We start from the raw sequence: 22,767 nt of genomic DNA, 5'->3' as shown, positions 1-22,767 counted from the left end.
TTTCACTACATCAGACAACTGATATGCAGTGTTACTGTGAATTTGTAATGGTACACCCACGTGACGCACAGCCATATTGCTAATGTACTTGAAGATGAATGTAATACACATTTTTGGGAAATTCGCTGTAGTTTGCAACAATGCAATTCAAACATGTTGTTAGATGCCCCCAACAGATAAGTCCCTGTAATTAAAGTATTGAGTACCACTTCAGAAAAAAAAAGATGACTAGTGGTGGTCAGCATTTATTTCATAGATCTTGAAACCACTAACCTAGACTTTCAAGTAGCTAACTTTTGTTGCTGACTGTGTAAGCTGGATGTTTTTGTTTGCTCAGCATCTGATTGTGTTGCTGCAGCAAGGGCAAGCTGAACAAGTTAACTGTGCATTAGAAATGTGTTTAAATGCTGAGAAGTGTATCATCGTCACCGTTTGTAAACAAATCTCAACGGCAGCTTACAGTTCAAACAGCACCCCATTCTAGAATGATAGTCATTAGCGATCTTGGACATTGTAGAAAACTCTCTATCCTTTGGCTGCCACCTAGCAGCAGTGGCCGGGAAATCTTTCTACCTAGATCAATTAATATCAGTAGGTATCTCTTAAAGGTATCTTAGCCAGGTGAATGGGTCCTATCATTCCCCAGTACTCTGCCCTGATCAGACCAAGTTTGGATTATATTTCTCCCTTTTATGTATCCATACATGTATGTGTATCCAAACATGCCACACAGCTAGATCCCAGAGGTTCCTGATCAAAAAGATCACTAGGTTAAAGAGCCTCAGCATCCAAGATGGGCTTGAAGCTCTATCTCTATACAACTTTGCATATTTTTATTTATTTATTTATTTATTTTTTATGATCATTCTGTGCTATTAAGTACTCGGCCCTTTGTGATCTCCTACATCTCCACAAACACTAATTAGACTTGAATTTCCATTGACACGTAAAACTTGTTGAAGTAACAAATGCATTGTTCAGCATTAATAATCTTCTGTTGAATATAAAGCAGGGAGAAAGACACTCTTGCTTTCTTTAATGAAAACTTGATTATTTTATGGGTGCCCATAAATTCCTCTCGGACCTGATTTGTTTTACCCTCCCAGAGGCAGGAAGCCACCTGTTGTGATGATGATTGGCAAAGTGATTATGGTCCGTAAGATTACTCTGTCTTGTAAACAATTTGAATCTATAAAAGCAGGCCCTTGTGCATGTTACATTTTTTCTTAAGCCCATTTGTATACCAAGAAAGCTGTAAAAGTTGTACTGCTGTGTGATAAACCACTTGCTTGACTGGTTTTGAGCTCTTCATACTAGATATAACAGAGCTGTGTAGATTCAAGGTTATTGTATTGGATTCCTTGTACTGAGCTTCGTTTAGAAAGAAGTAGAGAAAAGATACGCCTGTATCTTGTGTATCCTTTTAAAGGTTATGTTAATAATTTAGTGTGATTTAGTTAATGGAGCTGCTTATTACCTGCAGCCAGGCAACAGACATCTTACATGTTAAATTTGTCATGTTTTAATATGTAGAACTTCACCAGCTTGCCTAAAAGAACTGTTTTTGGGAGATTTGAATTTCAATCTTAACAGTTGACAACGTTATTTGTAAAAGTCATAAGAATTTGCTTTTGCTTGTCCCATGCATTTTATATGGCTTTACTCTACTAACCCTTTTACATTTTCAGAATGGCTTTTTGAATCCTTCACCACACACTAACCACCCTTTTATGTGAAAAAAGAATGTAATCTTCTCTAAACTTTTCATCTTGAAACCTCAAATTGTGCATTGAACTGAACGTCCAACCTAGTGAAATATGCCTTGCCTGTTCTTTGACTAGTTAATAAAACATGCTTCTGTTAAATACAGTGAACTAAATGCAAAATGATTGTTGAGATTAGAGGGGATGTATAATCTATTTCATATGGGGCTTGCAACAAATTTTAGGATGGAGATCAAAAAAGCAGGGTCACTTGTTTAATGCAGTCATACTGCTGCTTAAGGCATAAATCCGTATGTATGTTTAGCTTATATTTAGAGAGCAGCACTTAGATGTCGACAGTTTGAAGTGTACAGTGCATGTTGTTTGAGCTTCAGTGGTTGTCTCTCTCTCTCTCTTAAGATCAACACTGACTCTCATGATAGGTATCAGTTTTCTTAATTCTGTGAATTGACTGCAAAATGAGAAGTGCCCTGTATTACTAGACGTTAGACACCAGAAGCCACTGTGTGTCCCAAAGAGTAAACTGTATCACATAGATGTTCATCGTGTTTCACTGCTGCAGTCATTACACTGGTTATCCTGCCGTCAGGCAGTCCCGCAGTCGGCCAGAGTTCCAAAGTCTTGGTCCGGCATCGGTTGCTGTCGCTTCTTCCCTGACGTCCGTGAGCCAGTGGTATGTAAGATGCAGCTGACACCATTTTCTTCAGTCTTTCTTGCCACGCGGTGCCCGAAGCAAAAGCAGTTCGCAAGTGCCGGTCGGCCGACTCCTGAGATTTTCGAATTTCAGAACCGAAGTCTTCAATAAAGCTAAGTACCCGGTTGGAGAAACTTTTTCTTGCCTCTGACTGATGTCAGTAAAAGTTAATAATTGCATTTCTTGTGGGAAGCAAATACCTCATAAGGATTTTCATTCTTACAGTATTCCATGACTAGGCCCAGACCACGACGTCACCAGTTGTCGGTTTTGTGCTAGATTTAACAAGCGTACTGTTAAAACGTCTGTTTGATTTTGCTCGCCATTATTTTGGCCGAAGGTTCAATTATACCATGCCGTCGGAACAACCGACGACCGGAATACACAAAAAATGCAAAGACAAAGATAAGGTCAGGCATCCGAGGTCCAAAACAGAAGATGAAGCCTCTTCTAGGCCAGTCGCCGGTTCTCAGCGAGGTGCTTTCGCAGCCCCTGACACCCGCTACCTCAGAGCCACAGGCTTCCTCAGACTCCCACGCGGAGATTTCTAGGCCTCTGGAAACCTCAAGGTATTGGGCCTACGGAAATTAACCCCTCAGATGGGTCCGGAGCCACTGAGCAGGCATCAGCTTCTGAGGGTGTTTTCAGACCTTCACAGCTTACCATCAAAACAACTACCACGTCTAAAACCCCATTAAAGACAAAAAAACAAGTACAGCATTCACCTGGACAGGCCTCCATGCCTAAAAAACAGATGCTCAAAATGGCCGAATACCTAATTACTCTGATCAGGGGTTCCTATCCTCCTCCTGATAAAAGGCCTAGGCAGGATACAGACTATGATTCCTCTGACCAGGTTTCCATTTCTTCTGACTCCTTTTCAGACAAGGGCTCTTTACCCCCTATGAGGATTCTGATGCTGAAAAATCAATCCCTTCAGCCTCTCCTCCCGAGGATTACTCTTTTGGGGAAACTTTACATACCATGAGGGAGCATTTCCATTGGGAGAGCCAGGATTATTCAGAATCCAAGAAAAGGCTCAGAGATTTTCTTTTACTGCCTCAGCACAGGTCCCTTGCTATTCCACCTGTGTTAGATATTGTGGATGATTTGATGTCCTTCAAGGATGCATCTGCAGTCCTTACAAATGGGTTGTCCTGTCGTCAGGCAGCCCTTCGGTCGGCCGGATTCCAAAGTCTGGGTCTGGCCTCGGCTGGTGTCGCACTTCACCCGACATTATAGCTGCAGTTCTTCGGGTATAAAGGCATCAGCCGACGCCATTTTCCTCAGTCTTTCTTGCCGCGTGGCGCCCGAAGCAGAAGCTGTTCGCAAGTGCCGCTCGGTCAGAACCAGAGATTACTACTACAAGTACCGAAGACTTCTAAAAAGCTAAGTACCCCGTTGGGGACTCTTTCTTGCCTCAGCCGATGTCAGAAAAAGTGAATAACTGTTTAAATTGTGGGAAACAAATACCTCATAAAGATTTCCACTCTTACTGCTTACCTTGCTTAGGCCCAGACCACGACGTAGCAGCTTGTCTAGCCTGTGCTTCTTTCAACCGACGAACGCTTAGACGTCTGTCTGAATTTGCTGAAGGGTTTTTCGGCTCCGCTTTTGCTTACATTATGCCGTCGGATCCTCCGACTACACAAATTTCTAAAAAATGCAAGGAAAAGGACCGACACTCGCGGTCCGCGGTTTCGGCCAAAACCGCTGTTAAGCCAACCGCGAGTGTCTCTGTTTCGGCTGAAACAGAGTCCACGGTTCTTCCTTCGGCCGAAAGCTTGCCACTTACCGAGGCCTCTTCCAGCTTGGCTGAATCTGCTACTGAAATCCCACCTGCTCCTGCAGGTTCTCAGGATTTATCAGATACTATCCCTTTGGATATTTCTACCCCTGCACGTGGAGCTGCTAGGCCTCCTGCATCCATGTCGATTAAGGCCTTTGCCAGGGCTAAAGCAGCAAAAACTACCAAAACTGTGCCTGCTAAGACCCCGTCTCACAGGCCCAGTTCTAGTTCACAAATGCTTAGTCTAGCAGAGGATCTCATTTCTTTGATCCGGGGATCCCAACCACATCCAGACAGGGCCTCTCACCCACCTCCAGAGAAGAGGACTAGAGTAGAGCCCCCTGAGCCAGTTTCTTCAGATGGCTCCTCTGATGAATCATATAATTCAGACCCTAATAATAAAATAGTAAACTTCGGACTCAACACGACTCTGTAAAACTTTGAATAACAATATAATTTATTTAGTTATGGTGCTTCTTCAGACCATAAATGTTTCAACAGACTAACAGCTTTTTATACAAAAACATAAACACTTAATTATTTAATGACAATTAAACACATTCAATAATTCAATAAAACAATTAAAGTAGTTTAAAACCGCTACATTGAAAGGGCATACTCTAAAAACACTTGTGCAAAAGGGATTTTAAAATACCATATAAGCTGGACAAATTCTGAACCTTCTCTATGAATATAGAATAAAAAAGCAGTTTGATTATTTTGTGGCATATATATATATATCGAAAAGACCAAAGCAGATAAAAACATATATCTAACTAATAACCTCAATTTAAAAATATATACAACACATTCAAACAAACGAATATATATGTATTGAATGTGTAAATATAAATATAAATAAAATATATTAGTGAGAATGAATTGAAAAATATGAATGTATGTTGTTTCAAAATTCATCAATAAAACCCTGAGGGTTTAGACAAAACATATATACATACTAATTGCTGTTATACAGATATAAAAATATACATATATTATACAATTTTATGAGACTATAAAGAGCCATTCCAAAAAACTGGTGTGAATTAAAAAGGGGGGGGGGTTAAACGTAAACAATAATAACCATACATATGGTATATAAAATATTAATACAACAAAGTAAAAACTATTACTAAACAAATATGTCAAGCTAGTTAAGAGGATCAAATCATGCATCAAGTACTGCTTTTCTTATGTAAGTAAGAAAATATGTTGTAATGATGTAAACTCAAAACAGTTACCTACGTGCATTAAGGTATGGCTTAATTGAAACGTAGAGGTTCAAACCTGGATAGTAATGCCCTTTTAGTCTAAAAATCCATTTTAGTTCTTTAAGTTCTAGTAAGTTGATATAATCTCCTCCCCTAGCATTTGGTTCTACTATTTCAAGCACTCTAAACACAAAGGAATGATCTGGATAACTTTGCTAGGGCATTCAATTCATTTAATTTCTTAATATCATAGACATGGTTGTACACTCTGTTTTTAAGCTTACGTTTTGTTAAACCAACATAAAATGCGGAACATTTTTCACAGGTAGCTAAATAGATCAGTCCTGAGCTATCACAGGTAGCTAAAAACCTTGGCTTAAAGGCATATTTAGTTTCAGGATGTGTAAAAACTTGTTCACTAGTAATGAACTTACAATAGTTGCAGTGGTTGCAAGGATAAGTACCTGCTTTCTCAACCAACTTCTGTCCTATTCTGCTAGGTTTGTCACAGAGCATTCTTTTAAGACTTTTATTGCTCCTATAAACAAAGTGGGGTGTCTTGCCTACTAGTTGTTGTGTATAATCATCAGTTATTAACACTTTCCAGTTGTTACTGATTATTCTCCTGATATTTGGACTATCATTGGTATAAGTAGTGAAGAAACTTAGTTTCCCTGCAGAACAGGGTAGGTTTTTACATTCAGTCTCATATGTAAAGTTACTTTCTAATGGTAAGTTTGAAGTTCCTGCTTCTTTCAAGACTTGTGACCTAATATTTTTCACTAATTTTTTCTTCATACTTTCTTTCAAGGAAGATACTCTCCAAACTGTCTGCTTCACGAATTAAATCATCTTTATTTTTATCGATTTTGGATATTCTTATGAACTGACTCCTTACTATCCCCTTAAAGACATGGCGGGGATGCATACTATCATAGCACAGTATGGAATTTCTCCAGCAGGCTTTTCTAAACAGGGTAGAACTTAGCTTACCATTATTTATGCTAAGACATACATCTAAGAAGTTCACTGATTCATAAGACATATGTGCTGTTCAGAAGAATCTAGGTGCAATTCCTAAAAACGACAGCACGGCTTTTTTACCATACCCTATAAAGAAGTTGGCCCCAATGAGAGAACGCCGAAACAGCTGGAGCAAGAAACGAAATTATCGGAAGACAACGAAGCCTTCCAGAGAAGGAGACATTACCAATAAGGAACCAGCTTTTCTTTAATATGTCCAGGTACGTGCTTTCAATACATGATGAAGAGCTCCTTAATAGGGGACTGTCCTTTGTCCTGTCGCAAAGTAGTGTCCTCTCTGATCTGTTGACTGACCTCAGAATGTTTGGGCGCTCTATAGCCCTGAAAAGTTTGTTTAAGTCTAAATCCACAGAAAGAGATGCTGGTGATGTTAATATTTTTAACTTCAAAAGAAAAAGCTTGTTTTTTCCGGCAATACCAGGGCATGTTGAACTTTTTATTAAATTATGTGAAAAGGAACTTTATGAATATTATATGAATAATAAGAGAAAATGTATGTATTTTAATATGACGAATGGTATGCATTCCTCCCTTCACAAACTGATGTATGACCCCTCCTTAGTCTTTAGACCAGTAGACAAAGGGGGTGGGGTAGCCATATTTGATAGATCAGTATATCAGACTCTAATGTTTGACATGTTGAAAGACCACACTACATATCAGGAAATTGATAATCCTAAGCTGTTAAAAATTTTAGCTAGAGTTAAAGATGAGATTTATGATTTACTTATGTGTGGCCAAATATCTGAGGGACTTTATGACTATTTCATCATAGACAAACCGCTCTTACCTGTCATTAAAGGACTGCCTAAAATGCATAAAGGGGTTACACCTCCACCCATTAGACCTATTGTGGCAAGCGAGGGATGGGTAACAGAAAAGGTGTCAGTCTATTTAGAAAAAACTCTGAGACCCATAGTCAATAAAATTCCAAATATATTGAGAGATACTTATCATCTTTTGGATTCTTTAGACTCCATTGACAAAGAATTAGTTAAGGGGCAACATCTACTGGTTACATTGGATGTGACTAGCCTTTTCACTTCTATACCTAATGCTGAAGGAGTCCAGGCAGTGAGAGAACTACTGTCAACGTTTTCATGTCTAAAAAGTAATGACATTATTCTTATTTGTCAGCTGTTAGATTTAGTCCTTTACAACAATGTGTTTGTTTTTGAAGGGTGTTTGTATCTGCAGATATCAGGGGTAGCCATGGGCACCCCTAGTGCAAACACCTATGCAAACTTGGTAATGCATAAGTGGGAAAGAGATTTTGTTTTTACTCACCCGTTGTTCAGGAAAATATTGGCTTACTACCGTTTTGTAGATGACATTCTATTGGTCTGGGAAGGCTCTAAAGAAGAGTTTATTGAGTTTAAAAACCACTTGGAAGCTACTACAACATTTCTTAAATTTACAGCACATATGTCTTATGAATCAGTGAACTTCTTAGATGTATGTCTTAGCATAAATAATGGTAAGCTAAGTTCTACCCTGTTTAGAAAAGCCTGCTGGAGAAATTCCATACTGTGCTATGATAGTATGCATCCCCGCCATGTCTTTAAGGGGATAGTAAGGAGTCAGTTCATAAGAATATTCAAAATCTGTAAAAATAAAGATGATTTAATTCGTGAAGCAGACAGTTTGTAGAGTATCTTCCTTGAAAGAAAGTATGAAGAAAAATTAGTGAAAAATATTAGGTCACAAGTCTTGAAAGAAGCAGGAACTTCAAACTTACCATTAGAAAATAATTTTACATATGAGACTGAATGTAAAAACATACCCTGTTCTGCAGGGAAACTAAGTTTCTTCACTACTTATACCAATGATAGTCCAAATATCAGGAGAATAATCAGTAACAACTGGAAAGTGTTTAATAACTGATGATTATACACAACAACTAGTAGGCAAGACACCCCACTTTGTTTATAGGAGCAATAAAAGTCTTAAAAGAATGCTCTGTGACAAACCTAGCAGAATAGGACAGAAGTTGGTTGAGAAAGCAGGTACTTTATCCTTGCAACCACTGCAACTATCGTAAGTTCATTACTAGTGAACAAGTTTTTACACATCCTGAAACTAAATATGCCTTTAAGCCAAGGTTTTTAGCTACCTGTGATAGCTCAGGACTGATCTATTTAGCTACCTGTGAAAAATGTTATGTTGGCTTAACAAAACGTAAGCTTAAAAACAGAGTGTACAACCATGTCTATGATATTAAGAAATTAAATGAATTGAATGCTCTAGCGAAACACGTACAAAGTTATCCAGATCATTCCTTTGTGTTTAGAGTGCTTGAAATAGTAGAACCAAATGCTAGGAGGAGATTATATCAACTTACTAGAACTTAAAGAACTAAAATGGATTTTTAGACTAAAGGGCATTACTATCCAGGTTTGAACCTCTACTTCAATTAAACCATACCTTAATGCACGCAGGTAACTGTTTTGAGTTTACATCATTACAACATATTTTCTTACTTACATATGAAAAGCAGTACTTGATGCATGACTTGATCCTCTTTTATCTAGCTTGACATATTTGTTTAGTAATAGTTTTTACTTTGCTGTATTAATATTTTATATACCATATGTATGGTTATTATTGTTTACATTTAACCCCCCCCACCCCTCACTCCCCCCCCCCCCTTTTAATTCACACCAGTTTTTTGGAATGGCTCTTTATAGTCTCATAAAATTGTATAATATATGTATATTTTTATATCTGTATAACAGCAATTAGTATGTATATATGTTTTGTCTAAACCCTCTGGGTTTTATTGATGAATTTTGAAACAACATACATTCATACATTTCGACTCATTCTCACTAATATATTTTAATTTATATTTACATTCAATATATATTTATTTGTTTGTTTGAATGTGTTGCATACATTTTTAAATCAAGGTTATTAGTTAGATATATGCTTCTATCTGCTTTGGTTTTTTTGATTCATATACGTCACAAAATAATCAAACTGCTTTTTTATCCTATATTCATAGAGAAGACTGAAAATTTGTTTAACTTATAGGGTACTTTAAACTCCTTTTGCACAAGTGGTTTTAAAATATGCCCTTTTAATGCAGCTGTTTTAAACTATTTTAATTGTTTTATTGAATTATTGCATGTGTTTAATTGTCATTAAATAATTAAGTGTTTATGTTTCTGTATAAAAAGCTGTTAGTCTGTTGAAATATTTATGGTCTGAAGAAGCGTACAGGAAGGTACGCGAAAGCGCTTACCATTACTAAATAAATTATATTGTTATTCAAGGTTTTACAGAGTCGTGTTGAGTCTGAAGTTTACTATTTTATTATAGTTACCTTTCTTTTAACTACGGTCTCTTTGTTGTAGTGGTATTTAGTTTTATACATAATTCAGACCCTCCAGAGGCCCCTTTTTCTCCTTATGAGGACTCTGATGCAGAAGAGTCCATTCCTTCTGCCTCTCCGCCTGAGGAATTTTCTTTTGGGGAAACCTTGCATGCTATGAGGGAATAATTTCAATGGCAGGGCCAGGATTTCTCAGACTCTAGGAAAAGGCTTAGAACCTTTTTGCATTTGCCACAGCATAGGCCTTTAGCCATTCCTCCAGTACTTACTGTTGTGGATGATGCTTTTAATGATGCTTGTACTGCTCCTGATTCTCTTCCTCCGGCCCCTGCTAAGCCCGATAGGTACTACAGGGTTCCGGACACACATTATCATTTGTATAAGGCCCTTTGCAGATCCGAAACTATCTCCCAGGGACCCAAGGCTGTAGCAGCTACCTCTACAAAAACCCCCTCCCCTCTGAAAGGGAATCTAGGGCCTTAGAGAGATGGGGTAAAAAAGTTTACACTTCTGCTACTCTTTCAGCTAGGGCCTTGAACTGTCAATTCCACATGATTCAGTATCAGGAATTTATGTTAGACCAGTTAACTAAAAAACTGTCCTCGGATGAACCATTAGACAAAAAATCTGTACAGGAAATGGTACATAACATTCAGCAGGTCAGTAATCATTCCTTAAAATGCGGCTATGATGCACTGGAGGCTTCCTTTAGATCAGCCATGACTGGCACAGTGATCAGAAGACATGCATGGTTAAAAGAACAGTCCTTACCAGACCATGTTAAATCAAAGCTCCTAGATGGCTCCCATGGATAAGCTCAATTTGTTTGGATCCCCTGCACAGCAGGTGCTGAAGAAGGTGGAAGAGAAAGCAAAATCTGTCCAGACAGTCAAGGATTTCTTGCAGGTCCAGCCTCCAAGGTTTAGCAGGAACTGGCCTTCCAAGAATTGGTCCTTTCCAGACACCTCCAGAGCTCCGAGAGGCAGGAATAGATGCTCGAGGCAGGGGTCAATCCAGAGGTGCCTACAGGGGACGTCAGTGGCAGGCTAACAACCAGCGAGGTACAGCCACAGATCCAGCCACCACCACCACTTCCACAGGACAATCACAGTGACTTGGCTCTGGCACCGCCTACCAGGGAACAACTAGAGGCACCCTTAGGCGGGAAGCTAGCCTTATTCTCAGTAAACTGGCATTACATCACAGGAGACAAATGGATTTTACAGACAATAGACCAAGGTTACAGGTTTCACTTCCATACTCTACCAAGGAAGAGAGGAATGCCAAACCTACCTCCAAATCAGAAGACAGAAGCTCTAGAACAAATAACTCATTTACTAAGGATGAGAGCTGTAGAAAGGGTACAATCTATGGAACAAGGGCAAGGATTTTACTCCAGACTTTTCCTGGTACCAAGAAAAGAAAACCAATGGAGGCCTATTCTCGACCTGTCCGCTTTAAACACATACCTCATTGTTCCAAAATTCAAAATGCTGACCCTACAGCAGCTTCTTCCCATGCTGGGCAAGGAGTCTTGGCTGGTAACTCTAGATCTCAAGGAGGCATACCTGCACGTCCCCATACGACCAAATTGCAGAAGATACCTCAGATTTCTTGCAGGATCAGAGCATTATCAATTCTCAGCATTGCCCTTTGGCTTATCTACTGCGCCCAGAGTATTCACGAAATGCCTGGCATCAGTAATTGCTCATTGCAGGCTTCAGGGAATTCAAATTTACCCTTACCTGGACGACTGCCTGTTACAAGCGGACAACAAAAGCAAATTAACAAAAGATTTGCAAAGGGTCATTCATCTACTACAAGCCCTGGGATACACAGTCGATATAAAAAAGTCAAGGCTGATACCATCCCAAAGGATAACCTTCTTGGGTGCAGATCTGGACACATCAAAACAAATGGCATTCCTGACGGTAGAAAAACAGGAGCAACTCCCTTTCTACTTCATGGCATTAACAAAGCAGAACCAGCTAACAGCAAGAAAAGTCCTGCAAGCTCTCGGTTACATGGCATCCTGCATAATATTGATTCCACATGCCAGACTACATATGAGAAAGTTACAGTGGTACCTCAGGAATTTATGGTCTCAGCACAAGCACAGCCTAGAAACCCAAATTCTAATAATTCCATGCCTGAAGCAAGAATTCCAATGGTGGACTCAGGCCTGTCAAACAAACAAGGGACTGCCCTTCCACAGCACTCAACCAAGCCAGACCATCACAACAGACGCTTCAGACCTCGGTTGGGGGGGCACACATGCTGGACAAGTGCATACAAGGCTTATGGACTCAAGACCAGCTGCACCTACACATAAATCAAAAGGAAATGCTGGCAGTAAAACTGGCAATTCAGGCATTCAGACCATTTCTTCGACAGGGTCAACTGCTGATAAGGATGGACAACACCACAGTTATGTGGTACATCAACAAGCAGGGAGGCACACATTCATACCCTCTATGCCGGCTGGCAATGGACCTCTGGAATGTGATACTGAGCTTCAACATTCAGTTACAAGCAATTTTTGTGCCAGGAAAAGAAAATATACTAGCAGACATCCTAAGCAGAACTGCCACGGATGCCCACGAATGGATGCTGCATCCGGACATCTTCAAAACCATTACAAGGAAATGGGGACTACCAGAAATAGACTTATTTGCATCCCCACACAATCACCAACTGAAAAAATTCTGCACAAGGACGTACCACCCACTTGCTTGGAAAGTGGACTCCTATCTTTCAGTTGGAAAAACCTGACAGCATATGCATTCCCACCTCTTCCTTTGATGCACAAGGTGCTATTGAAGATCAAAGAAGACCGTCCAAGGATCATCCTGATAGCTCCAGACTGGCCAAGGCAACATTGGTACCCATTACTGAGGAGTATGTCTCGGGAACAAATATGGCCTCTGCCCCTAGTTCCCCTTGCTGTTAACACAGAACAACTTCAAAACCCTGCATCCAAACCTGAAAACACTGCAGCTGGCTGCCTGGAACATTGCATAAGACCAAATAACCCAGATTTATCTCAAAGGGTTAAAGACATTATCTTGGAGGCTCGCAGACCCTCAACAAGAAATAAATATTCAGCAAAATGGAAAAGATATCTCATTTGGAGTACAGCAAAAGGAGAATGTGTCACTGGTAAACATAGCTAACATCCTGGAATACTTGGCAGAGCTCTTCTACAACGGCCTGTCCTATTCTTCCATTAAGATTCATGCATCAGCCATTTCAGCAGAATACAACTTGGATCCTCCAGTCTTCTCACATCCTCTGCTCAGGCAGTTTCTGAGAGGAATTAAAAATGTAAAACCACCTAGGAAGCCACCATTGCCAGTATGGGACTTGAACTTTGTGCTAGAAAAATTGACACTACCTCCTTTCGAACCAGCAGCAACAGCAGAATTACAATACTTATGGAAAACTGCTTTCCTGCTTGCAATCACTTCAGCAAGAAGGGTATCTGAGCTACAGGCATTAATGGCAGTACAGCCCTTCCTGATCTTCCATCAAGATAGTGTCCATGAGAACTAATCCTACTTTTATGCCAAAGGTGGTCTCGAGGGTATCTTTAAATCAAGCTATCCACCTACCTACATTCTTCCCCAACCCACAGAACAGGGGAGAAAGACTGTTGCATACCTTGGATGTACATAGACAATTACGTTACTACCTGGACAGGACCAAGAGCAACAGAAAAACTGACCAGCTACTGGTGGCATATGCAACAGGAATGGAAGGAAAAGCAATTTCAAAACAGACAATCTCTAAGTGGATAGGAAATTGTATTAGATTTTGTTACTCCTACCATGGGAAGAAAACTCCAGAAAACATCAGGCCTCACTCTACAAGGGCTACAGCCACTACCACAGCTTTTTACGAGGAGTGGCTACCAAAGACATTTTAGAGGCTGCTACTTGGAGCTCCGTGCATACATTTGCCAAGCATTATAATTTACCTTTATACTCCAGATCCCGAGCAGGTTTTGCCACTGCTGTTTTGCAAGGGATCTTAACTACACCATAATCTTATTTCTCCTCCTCCCCCAGTTTGGCTATGGTATTCTACCCATTTGTAAGGACTGCAGATGCATCCTTGAAGGACATAGTACAGTTTTGTACCTACCATAAATGTAGATGTCCGATAGGCATGCATCTGCAGTCAGGATTACCCACCCTCCTTCCCTCTGTGGTACTCCTAGGGTATTTGCCCATCTTGTAGCTAGCTGGGGGAATCTATTATGGTGTATTTGTTTGTATATATGTACATACATGCTTATTTTTTTTGTTTGCTCTCTACTATTTGGAACCATTTGCATTTATCCAAATTTAGCCTTCCTAGAGGGCACCTGGCATCTGGGGCAAGAAACACTGAGGAAAATGGCGTCGGCTGATGCCTTTATACCCGAAGAACTGCAGCTATGACGTCGGGTGAAGTGCGACACCAGCCGAGGCCAGACCCAGACTTTGGAATCCGGCCGACCGAAGGGCTGCCTGACGACAGGACAACCCATTTGTAAGGACTGCAGATGCATGCCTATCGGACATCTACATTTATGGTAGGTACAAAACTGTACTTTCTCTGAATCCAGTTTAACCCCTGATTCTTTGCCCCCAGCACCAGTGAAGCCAGATAGGCACTATAGAGTCCCTGACTCTCACAAATTTCTTTATAAAAACACTGCTGCTGACCCAGAAGCTATGTCCCAGGGTCCCAAAGGGGTAAAGGTTTCCACTGCTAAAAATCCAGTTCTCTCTGACAGGCATTCTAGAGCATTAGATAGATGGGGGAAGAAAGTTTACACTTCTGCAACTTTAGCAGTAAGGGCTTTAAATTGCCAGTTCCACATGCTTAAATACCAACAATATTTAATGTCTCTGTTAAAACAGAAAATGCTTACAAGCTCAGAAGCTCCTGACTATATGGAAATGCAGGATTTATTGCATGCAGCTGAACAAGTGGGAAAACATACTCTGCAATGTGGTTTTGATTCATTAGAGGCTTCTTGTAGAGCTGCAGTTACAGGATCTGTGATTCGAAGGCATGCTTGGTTAAAAGAACAAAGTTTACTTGATCATGTTAAGGCAAAATTATTGGATGCTCCTTCACAGCATGATATTTTATTTGGTGTTAAGGCAGAAGAGGTATTAAAGAAAATGGAGGATAAGGCAAAATCTATGCAAACAGTGAAGGATTTCTTACAGGTACAGCCACCTCGATTTAGCAGAAATTGGCCTTCTAAAAATTGGTCCTTTCCAGTGTCGGACAGACCACAAAGAGGCAGATACAGATGCCCAAGAGGCAGATCTTGGCCCCAAGGCTCTTGCAGACCATGACAGTGGGGTGCTTCAACCCCAAAAGAAGATAGGTCACAACCTTATAGGAAACGGTCTCAATGACTTCCCCCTTCAAATGCCAAGCACTTACCTTTTGGCAGCTCCCTTAGGGGGGAAAACTAGCACTTTTTTTCACAAAAGTGGCATCACCCAAGACAAATGGGTTCTGAATATTGTGTCTCAAGGTTTACAGGTTCCACTTTCACACACTACCAAGGCCAAAAGGAATGCCAGACCTGCCACAAAATCAATGGGCAGAGGCACAAAAACAAATTACAGCCCTCATGGACATGAGAGCTATTCAAAAAGTGCCACATCAGGAACAAGGACAAGGATTTTACTCAAGACTTTTCTTGGTCCCCAGAAAGGACAAAGCCTGGAGACCCATACTGGACCTATCTACTCTAAATACTTGCCTGGGTGTTCCGAAATTCAAAATGTTGACGGTACAGTAGCTTCTTCCCATGCTGGGCAAGAAGGCTTGGGGCTGGTTACTTTGGACCTCAAATAGGCAAACCTGCATGTCCCAGTCAGACAAAATTGCAAGAGATACCTCAGATTCATAGCTGGCACAATGCATTACCAATTCTCTGCACTGCCCTTTGGCTTATCTGCTGTGCCCAGGGTCTTTACAAAATGCCTGGCACCAGTAATTGCATTTTGCAGACAAAAAGGAATTCAAATATATCCCTACTTGGACGACTGTCTTATTCAAGCAGAGAGCAAGGACATTCTTCTAAAGCGTCTGGCGTTTGTAAAAAGATTGCTAATTTGCCTAGGGTACACAGTAAATTTAAAGAAGTCAAAACTAGTGCCCTCACAAGAGATAATATTCCTAGGTGCCAGCTTAAATACAACGGTCCAGATGACTTATCTCATGCCAGACAAGCAAAGACAACTGACTCGGTACTTTCAATTGATGGCAACAAAACCCCAACACCCTGCAAGAAAAATTCTGCAGGCCTTTGGGTTCATGGCATCCTGCATACTACTAATACCATATGCCAGACTGCATATGAGGAAATTACAATGGTACCTAAAAAGTGTTTGGACTCAACACCGTCACAGTTTGGAGACAGTAATACCACTTATTCCCTGCCTACAACGGGAGTTTCGATGGTGGGCACAGGCATGTCACCACAACAAGGGACAGCCTTTCACTTTATCCACAGCCAGGCAGACACTAAACAGATGATTTGGATTACGCCTGGGGAGCACACATGGCAGGAAAATGTATTCAGGGCAAGTGGGCCGCAGACCAAATGCATCTTCACATCAATCAAAAAGAGATGTTAGCTGTACAAAATGCCCTAACAGCTTTCAAGGACCTTCTGCATCCAGGACAACTATTATTAAAGACGGACACCACCACGGTTATGTGGTACATAAACAAGCAAGGGGGCACTCATTCTTATCCCCTCAGCAGACAAGCCATGTCTTTGTGGAACACAGCACTGACCTGTCAAGTTCATCTGCAAGCACAATTCCTGCCAGGAAAGAAAAATACTCTGGCAGACGACTTTAGCAGAAACATCATGGATCCTCATGAGTGGAAATTAAAACCACAAGTATTCAGCATGATAACACAAAAATGGGGGTGCCCCCAGACATAGATCTTTTTGCCTCCCCTCTGAACTGCCAACTACAGAAATTCTGCACAAGGACTTACCACACACAAGCATGGAAAGTGGATGCTCTCTTGTTCAGCTGGAAAACCCTAAAAGTTTATACCTTCCCACCACTGCCTCTCCTTTTAAAGGTACTCCTAAAAGCCAGACAAAGGCCAAAAATTATCCTGATTGCCCCAGACTGGCCACGCCAGCACTGGTACCCAATCTTAAAGAACTTGGCTCAAGGCCCAGCATGGATTTTACCTCAACTTCCTCATTTTCTGACTCAAAACAATCGGATCCTGCACAGCCAGCTCAAAACCTTAAACTTGGCTGCATGGCAGATTACTTGGCCAAGCAGCCAACATCTCTTTCTAAAGCGGTCATGGATGTCATTTTGGAGGCCAGGAGGCCCAGCACCCGGAAATCCTATTCAGAAAAGTGGAAGAGATTCTGCTCCTGGGAGGCCAGGAGGCCCGGCACCAGGAAATCCTATTCAGAAAAGTGTAAGATTTTGCGCCTGGGACCAGGCTCAAAGCTTTGACCCTCTTGTTCCAAATATTCCTCAGATATTACAATACTTAACTGAGATGCTGGACAAAGGCATATCCTTTTCATCCATTAAGATGCACGCCTCTGCCATCTCGGCTCATTACAACATGGATCCTCCTATATTCTCTCATCCATTATTAAAACAGCACCTCAGAGGGGCTAAAAACTTAAGACCGCCCCGGAGAGCACCAGCAACAACTTGAGACCTCAACTTTGTCATGGAAAAACTAACTCTACCTCCTTTTGAGCCAGCCAATTCAGCAGAATGGAAAACTGCTCTGCTTCTGGCAATAACCTCAGCACGAAGAGTCTCAGAGTTACAGGCACTAATGGCAGTGGAACCTTTCATCATTTTTCATCAGGACAGTGTTTCCTTAAGAGCAAACCCTACATTTATGCCAAAGGTAGTATCCAGTGTGGCTCTTAACCAAACTATTCACTTGCCAACATTTTATCCAAATTCCCAGAATAAAGGGGAGAGACTTCTGCACTCATTGGACATACACAGGCAGTTACGCTTCTACTTGGACAAAACTAAAGCTTTCAGGAAAACTGAGCAATTGTTTGTAGCATATGCTGCAGGATCACAGGGAAAGGCTATTTCAAAGCAGACCATTTCAAAGTGGATAGGACACTGTATCCGTTTCCGCTACACACAGCATGGAAAAATGTACCTAGCAACATTAGGCCACATTCCACCAGGGCAACAGCCACTTCAACTGCCTTCCTTAGAGGAGTACCTACCAAGGATATTTTAGAAGCTGAAACTTGGAGTTCAGTGCGCACCTTTACCAAGCATTACCACTTGCCAAATCTAGAGCTGGCTTTGCCACTGCAGTGCTGCAGGGCCTCATAGCCACCCCGAATCCTTTATAGACCGAGCCACACAACCTCAGCTTTGGGATTCAACCCAAGTGTGATGACTGCAGCAGTGAAACACGATGAACATAGTACAGTTTTGTACCTACCATAAATGTAGATTGTATTCACTGCTGCAGTCCAGGTTACCCTCCCTCCATCCCCACTTTGTAAGCTGGGACTTATCTATACCTTTCTACCCTATAAAACCTGTGTGTGGTGTATTTGCTTGTAACTGAAGGTATTATATTTTATGTATTTTTTATTGGCAATATGTATTGCCTACCTATTTGGGGTACCTGACATCTGGGGCAAGAAAAACTGAAGAAAATGGCATCGGCTGCATCTTCTATACCCCTGGCGCATTGACATCAGGGAAGAAGCGACCGCAATCGACGCCGGACCAAGACTTTGGAACTCTGGCCGACTGCGGGACAGCCTGACGGCAGGATAACGTGAGTGTAATGACTGCAGCAGTGAATACACTCTAACATCTACATTATGGTAGGTACAAAACTGTACTGTTGTGTTCACCTGACTGCCGCTGTTGCCATTTCTGACTCTCTAAAATGCCAGCAGTACAAATTATTAATAGTTGCTGACTTTTTTTTCCTCCTCAGGTAGAGGTGGACACGAAGACTTGTGGATCAACTGCAATAGCAGATCTGGCTATGAACCTAAAGCCACGATATCACTTTTCAGGTTTTGAAGGAGCACATTATGAAAGGCTGCCATATAGGTTTGTACATTTTATATATATTTATTACTGATTTTTGTATTCATACATAGCACGCCTGTTTTCTTGAAATATTGCTGTCAAATTGTACTTTAGAATTTCATCCATAGAAGAATCTGTTGAGCTTTAGAAATAACTGCATTTCACTAGTACAGTATGTAGAATGTACCAGGAGGGATACAGCTTGGAATGAGTTTTTAAATATTTTCTGTATTTATTTCAAGAACTTTTGTTTTTGCATGCGTTTCGCAAATATAGCATTGCCACCTAGCCGACCCCCCCCCCCCAGACTATCTGGAAATCAAACAAATTTGACCTGTAGCTAGAAAACAGTATACAAACTCCAGTATTCTGTTTCAAAACATAAATAAACTATTGGAGTTTGTTAAATTGGCAGATTTACTAAGTTTTTTTTTTTCTACAAAAAAAGCATAGTAAATCAACAGAAAAAAGCATCTCAAGTGGAAAAAGAGGGCGGTCCTCCTCACCTGAAGTGACAGTGATGTTATGAAATGGGTGGAAAGTGGTTAGGGAGAAGGGAGGAGATGGGTGGGGTTATGGGAGGTGCTAGGGGTGCAGCCTTTGGTCTTGGCCACAACAAAAGGTGGTAACCATGTGCAAACAGAGGAATGATTTTGCTGTCTTACCCACCCTTTTTATATAATTTTAAAAATGTCCATAAAATAATTCCACCAGCTCCATGGCTTACAGGTATAGCTCCATATATATGAATGAGACCAATAGAGATTAGCTACTGACTTAGAAATTTGCTAGAGGAACTGGCTGGGGAGAGTGGGAATGTTCTTGATGCTGGTTTCCTGTTTCCATGGAGGAGAGAGTCAGCTTAATCTCCTGCATTTCTGATGACCTATTAGAGGATGGAAGTCACTGCAAAGCAACAGAAAGGGCTGGAATATGAAGCCCTTAAGGTTCATAGGTAGGTACTAGGCTATCGGCCCTGGGGCCCATACAAGCCCAGCCAAAAAGGCACCCTAGCTTTTGCTACCCAAGAAAATTACCTTCCTGTGCCACTGTCGAGCAGAGCCACAGAGGTGATCCCCGGGGTGAACCTCCTATTTCCCATCCAATTATCAAGATTTTTCTTGAGTGCTAATGAGGAGCTTTGTTTGATATAGATAGGTAGTTTATTCCAGAGTATGGGAAGTCTCTGGGACAGGAATCTATCCCTCCGGCATGTTCTGTTTATTGTGGTGACAAGGTTTAGGTCCCTAGAGCATGTAGCTCGGAGGGATTGGGATTTCTTTAAGTGGAGCATGTCCAACAGCTCTGGGTTTGACATAGCTTTGTATGTTAGGCAGAGATCACCTCTGAGTAGGTGATATTCGATGGAGTAAAGCTGGATTTTTTTGAAACTGTCTGCATAGGGCATCTGTTTGAGGCAGGTAATCCTCTTTGTGAGGTATTTCTGCGGCCTTTCCAGTTGTTGTAGATGTCTTGAGGTACATACCAAAAGGAGCGTTGTACTCTATAATGGGTGTAATGAGTGATGAGTAGAGGGGAACAATGACCTCTTTTTTTTTTCTGGATGAGAAACCTTTTGTGATGAGGTGTGCCACGTAGATGGATTTCCTGACTACTGTGGTGATGTGATTATCAAAGGAGAGACTACTGTCCACCTGTGTCCCAAGGTCTCTTATCACACTTTCGGTGTTAAGTATACTACCGCCTATGTTGTAGTTCATGGGTACAAAGTGTTTACCAAAGGGGATGACAATGCACTTTTTGGCATTGAACTTGAGGCCATAGCTTTGACACCAGGCATCTGTCTGAGTGAGGCCCTTTTGTAAGATGTCCGCATCGTTAGGAGTTTCGATTATGGCTCCTAGTTTGCAGTCATCTGCGAACTTCATTAGCCAAAGACCTTCTGTGTTAGCCTGTACTTCAGAGAAGTAGATACCAAACAGGAGAGGACCCAGGACTGAACCCTGTGGTACTCCACTTGTCACTGGTCTGAAGTCGGATTTGGAGTCTGCTGCTTTCACAGTGTGGGTTCTGTCAGTGAGCCAGTTGGCAACCCTTCTTGTGACATAGGGATTTATATATAGTTTAGTGAGTTTATTTATAATTTCAGAGTGGGGGATGGTGTTGATAGGCTGTGTGGAGCCATCTTACCCTCGTCTACAGTTTTGGTGACTGCTTCAAAGAAGTCTTAGGTTTAGGAGACATGATCTGACTTTTACAAACCCGAACTGGGTGGGGTCCAGAGTTTGGAAGTTCCATGATGATACGTTCCATGGCCTTGCAGACCAGGCTCTTCAGTCTAATGGGGTGGTACTTCCCAGGGTCCGAGGTGGCTCCCCTTTGTGGAGTGGGGTAACCGTTGCTGTACCCCATACAGCAGGCACAAAGCCTGAGGTGAGGCTATGATTGAACATGGTACTTAGGTGGGGTGCTGGTTCGTTCTCTAGTTAGTGTAGAATGCAGCCGGGGATGTTGTCTGGTCCCATGGATGCTGTGTTCTTGGCTTTGGAGAGTGTGTTTTTTACCTGTGCAGCCGTAATTACAGGAACTTTGCATTCTTCCGGTATAGAGATGGGCTCTTTAGGGGGTGAGAGGGTGGTAAAGTTTGCACTGAGGGGTGAGAGGGTGGTAAAGTTTGCACTGAACCTATCTGCCAGGATGTTGGCAGTATCAGTTGGGTCTGTATATTTAGTGACATTGTGCTGTAACTCAGAGCAGATCTGAGTGTTGCCATTGAGATTCTTGACATAGCTATAGAATGCTTTGTGGTTGTCTTTAGAAACAGTGGCAATTTGTTTTCGTAACTAGCTTTGGAGGATTTTATCAGGGTCTTGGCTTCTTACTGAGGCTGACCAGGGAGCTCCTCCACTCATGGGATTTTACTCTCTTTTGCAACAGTTTCTTTCTTCTGTTGTACAGTTTGTTTATGGCAGGGGACCACCAGATTGGCTTTGTTTTTTTGGAGGATAGCGTCTTTGATGTTCTTCATCTCACATTGCTGCAGTCCTTACACTTGGGTAGTCCGCTGTCCTCGGTCGGCCCGAATATCAAAGTATAAGGCTGACGTCGGTCAAGGCGCATTTGACTGACATCACGACGTCAGGGTACAAATGCGCATGACCGACGTCATATCCTCAGTCTTTTTTGCCGCATGGTCCGATGCAGAAGCAGCATTGCAAGTGCCGGTTGGCGTTCTGAGATTTTTCGATTTGAAGTTTCAGACAGAGTTCAAAGTTGGCTAAGTACCCGAATATTTTAGTTTTTCTTGCCTCAGTGATTTACCGGATGTCAGAAAAAGTCAATAATTGCATTTCTTGTAGGAAACAGATACCGCATAGAGATTATCATACTTTGTGTATTCCTTGCTTAGGGCCTGAGCACGACGTTGTTGGCTGTCGCTCTTGTGCTAGATTTAATAAACGCACTATAAAGAGAAGGTTGGATTGTGCAAGGTTAGTCTTTGGGAAGCGGTGCAATTATAAAATGCCGTCGGATGCTCTGTCGCCCGCTTCTTGAAGCGCAAGGACAAAGCAGTTAAGCCTAGGCTAGAAGAACCATCTGGGTTCTTTAGAGGTGTCGGTCTCCACGGAGGTTCTTTGTGTTCCCAGGGTGAGACTTTATTATTGCAAGATGTGGTCTCTCAGGAGGCAAGTCAGGCTGAGGGGCTTCTCAGGTTACTACTCCCCTCCCTTCCTAGGGTGGCTAGGCCCTCTTTCTGTTTCAAAGGCTTCTCCCAGGGGCAGGCCAGGTTTGGCTTCAGTTGGTGTTACCCCTAGCTCTTCAGGAACTGTGCCCAAGAAGCATATGCTTAAAATGGCAGAAGATTTGATTACTTTGATTAGGGTTCTATGCCCCTCCTGATAAGAGACCTAGGATGGA

The 22,767-nt window shown here is 41.6% G+C and overlaps 1 protein-coding gene across 2 annotated transcripts in view; it reads left to right on the top strand.

The window, feature by feature from the left end:
* Positions 1–22,767, top strand: part of CWF19L1 (CWF19 like cell cycle control factor 1) — a 633,757-nt gene that overhangs the window by 86,195 nt on the left and 524,795 nt on the right. For both annotated transcript variants that reach the window (XM_044071015.1, XM_044071016.1), the window contains exon 6: positions 18,791–18,909. In XM_044071015.1, the coding sequence (XP_043926950.1) occupies positions 18,791–18,909 (119 nt within the window). The remainder of the gene's footprint in view (positions 1–18,790; positions 18,910–22,767) is intronic.

The sequence above is a fragment of the Protopterus annectens genome, chromosome 5.part0, assembly GCF_019279795.1.
Source record: "Protopterus annectens isolate FY-2018-M chromosome 5.part0, PAN1.0, whole genome shotgun sequence".
Classification (NCBI taxonomy): Eukaryota; Metazoa; Chordata; order Ceratodontiformes; family Protopteridae; genus Protopterus; species Protopterus annectens.
This window is presented reverse-complemented; position numbering and strand designations above follow the sequence as displayed.